The sequence below is a fragment of the Carassius auratus genome, chromosome 9 (assembly GCF_003368295.1).
Source record: "Carassius auratus strain Wakin chromosome 9, ASM336829v1, whole genome shotgun sequence".
Taxonomy (NCBI): Eukaryota; Metazoa; Chordata; class Actinopteri; order Cypriniformes; family Cyprinidae; genus Carassius; species Carassius auratus.
Window position 1 is genome coordinate 858,831 of NC_039251.1, and position 11,895 is coordinate 870,725.

The window sequence follows — 11,895 nt, forward strand, 5'->3', positions numbered from 1 at the left end:
GACAGGGTGATCAGGAGCGGAGGGGTCTTGTATCAGCCTGGAGGGGTTTATTCTGAGAGATCAACCGACTTGATGTACATTATCCCACTTATTACATGGATACATGCCACATAAGTAAACAATTAGACATTCAATTTTGATCCGTGAACACAGCAGTTGCAAACAAGCAGCAAGTTCAAACTAGAAGGACATTAAGGGAAACGAAGCAGTCAAACCACTTATTATACAACATTTTACTACATAAATAATTAAGGCAATAAAAGATTTAAGACGAAAATGTTTTAAAATCTTACCAGTTTGTTAGTTATCATATAATCCATTACAGTGCACAAAACAATTGCTGCAAAATGGCAGCAGCTGCGTTTCTATGAAACAAGATTTTTAGTCAATTTGATGCATCCATGCCAAGTAAGTGTTGTTGTTTTTGTTGTTGTTCGTAATTTTACTGCCATTAAACTTTTGAATGGTAGTCTGTTGTCTTCATGTGATGAGAGTTAATGTGATGTTGTAATAAATTTGGCACAACAAGAAAAAAATCCCACTGAATTAAACATGAAATTAAGAAGTAGAAAGACTGAAATAGTACTTACAGTACTTGTCAAATGTACTCCAATAATCTTTGTTAGATTTACAGCTTCAAAAAAATATTTTCCACAATGTATTGTATCTGCAGAGTATTTCTTCCACCATTTCCTCTCAATCACTAAACAATGCAGCATTTTACCAGCACATTAACTGCCGGATATGTGTGATGTTCAGTCTTTGCTCAAGCCCACTGTAATAGTCATGGACATTAGAGGATATAATAGACTAGCAGGCAGAGACAAAGCCCTGAGGCACGCTCAGTCTGTGTACTGGTTGATGGCTGAAGAAGGCTTTCTGTCCTCCAATAATGCTCTGCATTTCCTAACGGCATGCTCCGTGTTTGTGTTGAATGTGAATGCGGCCTGCAGAATGGCAAATGCGGTTGCAGCGGCCAGGCAGGAAAGATGATGGGTACAGAAACTGTCAAAGATCATTAGAATTCTGTGAAAGGTGGGTTGTTGGCATCAACAATAGAGGCAAACGGAGCCTGACTCCAGGGAGGAACTGAGAAAAGACTCCCCATCACAGTTAATCTAGCAAGAGCAGCTCGAATAGCGATTAAAATAGCCTGCATGGCTGGGAAATAAAAGAGGATTCATACAAAGAGGTGTAGGAGAGCAGCGACGCTTGCCGCCACTCAGTATGAACAAAATGAGTTTGATTTAAGCTGCTCTTTTAGAGTTGTGGGGATGTGGAGGTAAGGTAGGGGAGTTAGTCTGCTACAATTACACGGGGGCCGGGACTGAACCTGTGCTCAGAATTCAAAAGTTGCAAACAATTGATCTGGGAGCCTCTTGCCTCCCTTCCGTTTTACTCTGAACGGTTAAAGTAAGAGTTCAAAATGGACACCATTCACTGCAAGGAATGAATTGAATGGTAGAGCTGTGCGGAGAGAGATTTGACATTTGGCACTTTAGCACAGTCTGTGGGGGTCAATTAAAAGCCTAGAATAGTATGACTAACTCAATGTCTACATGCTTGATAATTTGGGGTCAGTAACATCTTTAAATGTTGCTGAAAACATCTCTTATGCTCACCAAGGCTGCATTCATGTGATCAAACAAATACAGTAAACACAGTAATATTCTAAAAATTTTTTGTTCTAAACAATTTCAAAGTGTAATTTATTCCTCTGATAGCAAAGCTGAATTTTCAGCAGCCATTACTACAGTCTTCAGTGTCGCATGATCTTTCAGAAATCAGAAATATGCTGATTTGGTGGTCGAGATTTATTTATTTTTATTATGTTATTACAATGTTACAGTGTCTTATTACAATGTTATTACAATGTCTTATTACAAAAACCAGTTGAACCACTGAAACCATATTTGTGGAAACTGTGTTTTTTATTTATTTCAGGATTCTGCAATGAATAAGAAGTTAAAAAGGCTAGCATTTATTTGAAATTGTTTTGTAAAAGTCTTTATTGTCTTTATATATATATATATATATATATATATATATATATATATATATATATATATATATATATATATATATATATGCATGTGTGCTGAGTAAAAGTATATATTTAATTAATTTCATCTTACTGACCCCAAACTTTCGAACTGTAGTTTATGTTATATTAATATGTACGGTAGATGTATTTGTTTTATTGATTGGGCCACTGAAAGAAGAACTGGTGGTGCCTAAGACCAGCCTATCCTTGATCTGGTGGTGGGTCTTGTTTTGTTGTTTGTAACAACTACCATGTTCCAAAAAAAAATTCTAAAAAAAAAAATTTGTTCACTTAAAAATAGTTTTTGTTTATTCCATGTATCACAAAATGTAGATTTCTAAAGGACATGTTGGGATACTCTTTTCAGTATAATAAAGTAAATGAGGAGTGAAGTTGACAGATGATTAAAATCACCATAAATAAATGGCAAAAGTAGTCCAAATGCAGTTTGATAGATAACGGTGACAAATAGACTCAGATTTTAGTTTTTTCACTGGAAATCTTGACATCTAGCCATTTCTCCATGGTGTTTTCATAATGAAATGGTGAGTTTGCCAAGGTTATAAAAAAAAGTAGTGTGTGGTTCATGAAAGAATCATTCATTTGAATCAGGTCTTTTAAATGAATTGGTCTGAATGATCTGTTCACAAATCAAACTTTTCCAGTCTTTATGTACACATCGTGATCTGGTGTCTGATTTAAATTTCTCTGTTTCTCACACAGAACTATTGCATGGCTTCAAAAGACTTGAAATACAATGTGCAAATCATATGGGTTGCTTTTATGATACTTTTATGTGATGCTTTTCCATCTTTTTTGAAGCTTGAAAGCCTTTCATTGTAATTGCATAGAAAGTCAGTGTTCCAAATTCTTTCTTTTGTGTTCCACAGAAGAAAGAAAGTCATACGGCTTTGGAATGACAGAATTTCCATTTTTGGGGGATGAATTATCCCTTTAAGCTGTGACCTGTTTCTTTCAGCAGGGAAATGGCTCTGGCTGCTGTGATGCATGTGTCAGCATGAGCGTGGAGAAGAGTGACTAACTGAGGGCAATTTTGGTCAACTTGGATGATGAGCGGGGTATTGAGACAGGAAGACAGGCCTCAAAACTGTCATCATGCACTGCCTCTCGTTAACCACACTACTGCTCATTCTCACTAATCAAAACTGACACTGCCATACATCCATCTTCTGCTTATTATGCAGTGAATGCTTCAGAGGGCAGTGGGAAAAACTGAAGAGTTGATTTACATCAGAGCAGTGTTGTGGTCTGTGTGATGTCTCCTCGACTTGTTTGCTTTTAAGATGGCTAAACAGTCTGAGATCTGTGTCTGGGACTGTTTGTAGTTCTTAAGGGACTGACAGTGTACTCAGTGATGATAATCTATTTTGAAATTGTGCTGTTTCATATTTTCTCATATATCTACATTTGTTTTGCCAGTTTCAGAAAAGCCTGATTTGAAGCTGTAGTTAAATGGATGGGTTGTGTGTGTGTGTGTGTGTGTGTGTGTGTGTGTGTTTTACTAACCAGTTTCCACACAAAGGGACATTTCTGTTCATTTTAGAAGAGGATGGCTTTAGCATGATGCTTAGCTAGCATTGCAATACCCTAAGCATAAAAATACTTGGAATTATTTTTCTGAATGATTTTTTTTATGTTTTATGACAAAATGTTTCTTACACTCACCAAGGCTGCAATTATTTTATATTTGACAGATATACAGTAAAAACAGTAATATTGTGATTATAACTTTTTTTTTTTTATGTTTTTAAATGTATTGAAAATAGAAAACTGGTATTTATTCCTATAATGGCAGAGCTGATTTTATCAACATCCATTACTCCAGTGTCACATGATCTTCAGAAATCTTGTTATTTGTTATTATCAGTAGTTGTGCTACTTAATATCTTTGTGAAAATCACAATGCATTATTTTTCAGGATTGTGAATAAAAAAAAAAAAAAATAAGAAAAAGAGTAAACCCAAACGTTTTAACAGTAACCATCTTGGATTGATTCTCTTAGCTTGGGATTGCAATTTCATGCTGCTTTAGAATTTGTCTACTAGAAGGTATCTTTGAAGGCGGTATAATTATGCTTCCTACCTTTTGGAACATCCTTGGTAGCATACTTATCATTCCTTAAAATCCTGCATGGATAGGCTTTTTGCCTTGGCACAGAGCCTGTATGCAAAATATCAGAGAAGAAACACTTGAGGTGTGTTAAAAGCCTCTCTGCACCCTTCCCTCCCATGAATCCTCTAAAACTCTGTGGTTTGGATCTGTCCTCATGAATCATGCCTTAATCCCCACATCTTGCTGTTACACGATTTTATACATAATCCTACAACCTTGACTCTCTGATTATCGGGTTTAGCGGTTTTTCAAATATGTGAAGCATGATATATATATATATATATATATATATATATATATATATATATATATATATATATAATTTTTTTTTTGTTTGTTTGTTTGTTTTTCAGAGTCCAGATGGCCGTGTGGAGGTGCGAGGCCGTTATGGCGAATCAATGCTGACTATTGTTGGAGTCGAGCTATCTGACTGGGGACGCTTTGACTGTGAGGCTCTCAGTAGGATCGGTGGACATCAGAAGAGTATGTTCCTGGATATTGAGTGTGAGTAGTCTGAATTGGTCACACTTTGCAGTAAACTGAATTGGGATTTGAATTGAAGTTAAGGAAAGGGAAAATTCAAGAATTGAATTTCATTTAAAAAATAATAATAATAATTAAATGTAACTAATTAAGCATATGTAACCATTTACAAAAAAAAAAAAAAAAAAAAAAAAAACTAGTCAAAAGTAGCATGGGTCTAATAGCCAACAATACATTGTGTGGGTCAAAATTATAGTTTTTTTCTCTTATGTCAAAAATTGTTAGGATATTAATTAAAGATCATGTTCAGTGAAGATATTTTGTAAATTTCTTACAGTAAATGTATAAAAACAAAATTTTTGATTAGTAATATACATTGCTAAGAATTTCATTTGGAGAACTTTAAAGGCCATTTTCTCAATATTTAGATTTTTTTGCACCCTCAGATTCCAGATTTTCAAATAGTTATATGTCAGCGAAATGTTGTACTGTCCTTACAAACCATACTTCAATGGAAAGCTTATTTATTCTGCTTTCAGATGAACAGTTGAGCCTTATGACTGGTTTTGTGGCCATATTTATTCACTTAAAGGTTACTATTATATATGTATATATGTGTGTGTGTGTGTGTGTGTATGTTTGTATATTTATTGGTGATTTATACTCAAAATCATATTTAATAATGATAATAATAATAACAACAACAACAATTACATTTTAATTCTTCTTCCCAAAATTATAATTCAAATTACAATTCTGTATCCTGTATTCTTCGAATCAGTAGCAGCAGCAGGGTAGATATATATATCTCATTATGGGGTGCAGTGGAATGGACCATCTAGCAGGGATGCTAATATACCCATTCATTCAGTCTCAATCCGTCACCAATGTGACACTGTGGGCTACATCAATCTCTTTAATGGAAAAAATGGGTGTGATTGTGTGTGTGCTGTTTCTGTCTGTCTGTGTACTGTATGTATGTGTCTGCCAGTGTGGGGGTGGGAGGTTGGGTGGGCACTGGTGTACGACTGAGAAATCAAATATAATGCAGCATTTCCCAATACCACAGTACTCTCTGTCCCTCATTGCATCTCTCCAACATACTGCCAAATGCAATCTTCCTCCACCCACTGCATTGTGGGGGAAGAGGGGTTTGAGTTTTTGCAAGTCGTTTTGAAAACTTAGAGGCAACTGGTGAGAAGTGGCCATGCTTCAGATTCAGTTTGATTAGGAGGCCATTTTACCCAGGTGAAAGAGAACTCCATGATAAAGCGTTTGGTTAACGCGTATGTGGAAGATCCCACCTGCCTGGTACATGCTAGATTTTAATTTAGACATCGGGCAGCTAATCTTGAATGAGTTTTTGATGGATGACTGTTAGAAGAGCTCGGCATGCTATTACTGAGCACTCCTTTACCGTTCTTTTTACAGATGCACCAAAGTTCCAGACCAACCACACTATATTTTTCTCTTGGGAAGGGAACCCGGTCAACATTAGCTGTGATGTTATGTCTAACCCTCCGGCCACAATGCTGTGGAGACGGGAAAAGTTGACCATCCCTAGTGAGGGTGCTGGAAACATGCGTGTATACAGTGCCCCTGGCAGATCTCTCCTCGAGGTACAGTATTCCACCAACTGCTGTTTCCTGTTTTTAACATTTTTATCATTCCTATTGAATTTTTATATGTATTTCCTCATCTAGATAAGAGACCCAGGAGAGTTAGACATTAATTATATCCAGGCCTTAGCCCAATGGTGGCATTCAATTAGTTAGGAGTCCTTTTAAAATAAAATGTACTTATTACATTGCTATTTGTTCCATTTTAATTGTTAAAATTGCAAAATTATTTATTTATCATTGGACATTTTTTTCTAAATAAGATTCAATAATGTCTTAACAGAAAATTAATTTAATATATTAATTTTATTACAGTTTTCAGACCACCATAAGATTTTCACCACATAGTTTTCAGTAAAAAAATATTATATCTAAATATATTTATAGATATATTTATATTTTTAATCCATTTAATTTACTTGAAAAAAAAAAAACATTAATCTAGTTTCAATGCTGTCTTCAGATTTGTTTAAAATGCAAAAAAAAAAAACAATTAAGATTAAACTATCTACGGTATTATAAAACCATATCGTACAGTATGAAAGAGCTATTCGGATGTGGAAATTATAATTATTGTCAAGAGAGCAGGGCATTAAAAATAAAACCATAAAAACAGTTACTTGATATAAACATTAACTGAAATAAAATCTATACAGTATATTAAAAAAAAAATTCAATTTCAGCCCATTTTCTTTAAAGTATTCCCTTTCGTTTAAAGTACTAAAAAGTAAAAATAAACTTTCTTTTAAAATATTAACAAGAACTATAATGGTAAATCAGTGATACGGGTCACAGTGGGCAGAGAAGATTTATAGTGGTACAAGCAGATTTGCCCTTTGTTTTTAGTTTACTCATCTGAACAAAACAAGACTCAACAACACTTGGTTTCTCTGGAAACAGATGATTTATCAGCAGTTATGTTTACTAACCAAGATTAGAGTCAAATGAACACATCAACAACATAACAATAAAGGACATTAGATGCGTAACAAGAAAAACGTGCAGCAAGAAAAAAATGTATGCACGATCACGCTAACACAACCTTGTTCCTCAGGTTACCCCGATGTCAGACAGAGATTTTGGCCGTTACAACTGTACAGCCCGAAACAACATTGGGATGCGCTTTCAGGAGTTCATCCTAGCTCAGGCAGGTGAGTGTTTACCAATGGCTCAACTAATTCATATGATTAATGCATCTGTATATAGCTGTGTGACAAAGGTAAAGGTTTCAAATCTGTTTGTTAACCTACTCTCTTATATTCCAGTATAACATGTACAGACAATAATATGGGTCATTCGTAGAAACTCCGGAGGACTGTCAACACTGTGACACAAGTTAAGATTTCTAACGTCACTATGATCCTTACAAGCCTTAAAGGGTGAAGTGTGTCATTTCTGTGACTTTAATGAAGCAAAATTTTAAAAAAGAGTTTCAGATTCAAACAGGATCCCCAAATGCTCACCATGCATCTGTCATTATTTGAAAATAGATGTCATTCCCAATATTCTATTGAGTTATCCGTTAGTATTCCTATTCATCTCGATGGCAGTTGCTAGACCTGTAGAAGATAACATCTACTGATAAACACTTTTAAGAGCTCAAACAATTGATTAAATTGAACAGATGACTGCTTTTGATAGCTTTCAATGGAAACACAGCCTTTTTGGGACCAGGTAGTGTTATTTACATCCTGATCATCCAAACTGTGATCCCCTGGGGTCTAAAATGTCAATTTCCAATTCAGCCAATGGCAACTGTTTCAGTTCCACTTGGTGTCGCAGAAGTTACACACTTCACCTTTAAGGCTTGAATGGACTTTAGGTACATTAAAAGTCCCCACCAGTCTCAAGGTCTTTCCACATACATGTAATCTCATCACAGAGCTCCTCGGCAGATAATAAAGACTTGTGTATCAGGCTGAACACCATGGCAGTGCTAGAAGAAAACACGCTTAGATTTCAAAACAGCTGGTGATAATGTGTTTTTACTCGAGCTTATGGCAGTAGAATTCAAATATAATGCAGATCACTCCACTATATTGTTTGCATCTTGAAGTGTACGACACAATAAAAGTGCATGTATATGTGTTTATGTGCTTGTCCTAGTTGTGTCCTCTTATATATTTCGTATTAGCTGACAGGCAAAGGTGGAAGTGGATTAAGTGGCACAACTTCTCTTTTCTGTCCATCATAGCATATTCCTCCATATGTCTCACTCTGTCCTACTGTCTTTCTCACTGTCACTTCCTCTCTGTGATCCTCTATTACACACACAAATTTGTTGCTCTCTATCTTCTTGCTGTCTCTCCCTGTTTCATTTATTATTTCTCTCTTCACCGGCAGTCTTGGCTCTCCCACTCTCAGATGCTTGTTATTCAGAGCAGTTTGTGTATTTTGGCTTGGCAAGGTAAAAAAAAAAAAAAACATGAAAACCAAGCATTAAAAAAACTATTCTGCACCACCTATTGTAAAGGACGTGCGTGATAGGTTCAGGCAGGGTACGACATGTTTTTGTATCAGATGATTTGTGTTTCCTTATTTTATGATTAAGCCTGCACATTCATAGAACTGTATGTATATCACGCACAGTGCTTTAGTTTATCAGATTTGGGCTAGTTTGATGACGTTTTCATCTCCCAGTAATAGTGTATTGCTCTACGTTTTAGACATTTTATCTGGGAAAATATATATAAGTGTATATATGTATTATAAATTTGATTGGGATTATTATATTTTAACATATGGTTGTTTTACAAATTAAAAAATCAAAAGAGGCACTGTATTACCATGATTTTATAATGGATTTTAAGCTGTAGGAATACCTTTAGTTATATTTAAACCCCTGTAACTCGTTCTGTTCTGGCTTAATTCACTTTTCTCTGATTTCATTAGATTTTTTATTCTTTACTAAACTTTCAATCTTCATTGAAGTTTATTTTTTTTATAAGATGGTACGACAGGAGTACAGTGCAGTCATTTCTAGCTGACTGTGTTTGTGGACTGAAAAGTCTCATGCTGAGAGAGCTTGGCTTGTAAGGCCCTGAAAGCATCTCTATAACTGTGCTTTCAACCCTGCAGAAAAACACACAACCAGATCCTTTGATACTCTCAGAAACTGTGGCCTCGGCACATAAATGGAGTCGTTTGTTAGTCTCTCTTCCCCTGACCCATAATTTCTCTGTCACAGATGTTCCCTCAAACCCTTACTCTGTTCGGCTGAGCTCTGTGGCACAGCGCGTGGCCACAGTTACCTTCACGAAGCCAGACTCCCATGGCGGCGTACCCATCAGTCACTACCTGGTCAAATACAAAGACATCAGCTCACAGGCCTGGAAGGATGTGAAATCACAGGGGATGCAGAGTAAGTACAAAGTTGTCCACTGCTGGGTTTTATCAATGCCTGTGGTAAACCACCAAATAAATAGTAGATGAAGCAACAGTTTCCACTTACTGTACTGCTGATTAGCTCTCTCTCTTTTCTTGAAAAGAGAGAAATAAATATTTGCATTCAAGGATGCAATAAACTGATTCAAACTGACAGTACAAAAGATCTCTATTCAAAATAAATGATGTTCTTTTGAACTTTCCGAAATCCTGTAAAAACATTTGAATCCTGAAAGCTCATTTTCCACAACCACACGTTGCTGACGTGTTCAAAGCAGTTGATTACTAAAAAATTTTATGTTTAAATAATTTAAAAATATCTACAAAAACATCTGTAGTCTTGATTTCTTGTTTCACCAAAATGTAAAGAAATATTTCACCCAAAAATGAAAAATATGACTTGCTTTCTTTCATAATATGCAAAGATTAATTTTTGAAGAGTATCATTTCCACTCTCTTCCATATTATGAAAGTAAAAGGCCATTTGGGCTGACAAACTACAAAATGAAAGAAAACATAAATGGACTACATAAACATGTCTATACAACTTCTAAGTGTTCTAAGGTCACATGGGTGGGTGACAGGTTTCTTCTCCACTGTATATCCCAAATCAAATATGGTTCCTTTGACAGCAGGGGCATTCAGTGTTGGGCAAGTTACTGATTACTGATTACTCCTTTTAAAAGTAATCACGTTACTGTTCTGATTACTTTATTTCAGAAGTAATTATTTACATTCCTAGTTACATTACTTTTTTTCTCTATGAAATTTATGAAATCCCAGCATACACGCTCCTGATAAATATTTGTTATTAAAGCATCAGCATTCACAGAAGACTGTTATTTTTTACTGAAGCAAGCAGCTGCTGCATGCATGGTTTTGGCAGAATGCAAGCAAAGAGCGCTGCATTCATAATCTCTAAAAGATGTCTCAGTTCATGCAGTCTCACAAATCTCTGTTATAACACAATAAATATATGCATAATTAATATTTCACAATGTCTACAATCCGTGTGCTAAAATGAGAGGAAATGTGAGCATGCAAATTTCAGTACTGCATTGCTCAATGCTGCAAACACATGTAGAAACTCTGCATAGACTTGTGCCTGCTGAAGGTTATATTTTATATTAGTTCATGTTGCTTTTGTGCAATAGATGAATAACAATTTATTTGTTTTAGGTGTTTTATGTTTAGATATTTCTATTTTATTGGAGTCCCGTGAATAATTGTATTATCATGAATCCCATCCCACTGCACTTGCCTATCTTGTCTTGTCCCACATGCTGCACTATGTTGCATCAGGTCTTGCTGGAGCATGTCTCTAATTCACTGGCACTTGACTGTGTGTGTGCTACATCCTTTTTACAATCTCTAGATTATTAAACACTACATTATGTCTGCAATGTAACGAGGCAGTAACGTAAAGAGACATCGGCTTGTAACTATACTTTAATTACTATTTCGAAAATTATAACGCGTAAGATTACTCTGTTACTAAAAAAAGTAATCAAATTACAGTAACGCGTGACTAAGTAATGCATTACTGCCCAACACTGGTGGCATTTGCAGTTCATTTCAGATCTTAGGCAGGAGCATAGCAAAAAAAAAAAAAAAAGACTTTCATTATACATTTATGCTGATATTTGAATCCTTGAATACTTCATTCTCACTGCATTCACACACAAAACACATTACTTCGAAAATAATTGGCCAAAATTTCAATTCATACTGGCTTCAAAGGCCAAACTAGAAGAGTGAGAAGAGTTGTGGGAGATACAACTCCAGACCAGCTTGAATTTACAGTGCTTAATATGATTTTTCTTTACTTACCACACCAAGATGGGTCTGCAGGAACTTTAAGAACACATTCGATAATCATATTAGATAAGGCTACTTCCAGGACTCTGAGCTACATATTCTTGAAAAGGTCTGTTTGTCAAGAGCATGACTGGAGAAAACAATCATTTGAAACCATTTACATGATTTAGGAGACCAGTTGGGACTTTGTTACAATCATTTACATATCTCTCTGTCTTTATCATTCTCTCTTTTTTTCAACAGCAGTCGTGTTGCTCACTAACCTTGAGCCCAACACAACCTACGAGGTGAGAGTAGCTGCGGTGAATGGAAAAGGTCAAGGAGAGTTCAGCCGCACAGAGAGCTTTCAAACTCTGCCCATACGTGAGTGCCCTCTGCTTTGACCCTTAAATACTGTTGGTTGCAGAAAACAAC

General features: G+C 35.7%; 1 protein-coding gene across 1 annotated transcript in view; it reads left to right on the plus strand.

The window, feature by feature from the left end:
* Positions 1-11,895, plus strand: part of LOC113109270 (neural cell adhesion molecule 2-like) — a 46,506-nt gene that overhangs the window by 17,952 nt on the left and 16,659 nt on the right. Inside the window, exons 7-11 of the mRNA XM_026272898.1 lie at positions 4,531-4,681; positions 6,092-6,279; positions 7,334-7,430; positions 9,467-9,640; positions 11,725-11,844. Coding sequence (XP_026128683.1) covers positions 4,531-4,681; positions 6,092-6,279; positions 7,334-7,430; positions 9,467-9,640; positions 11,725-11,844 — 730 coding nt within the window. The remainder of the gene's footprint in view (positions 1-4,530; positions 4,682-6,091; positions 6,280-7,333; positions 7,431-9,466; positions 9,641-11,724; positions 11,845-11,895) is intronic.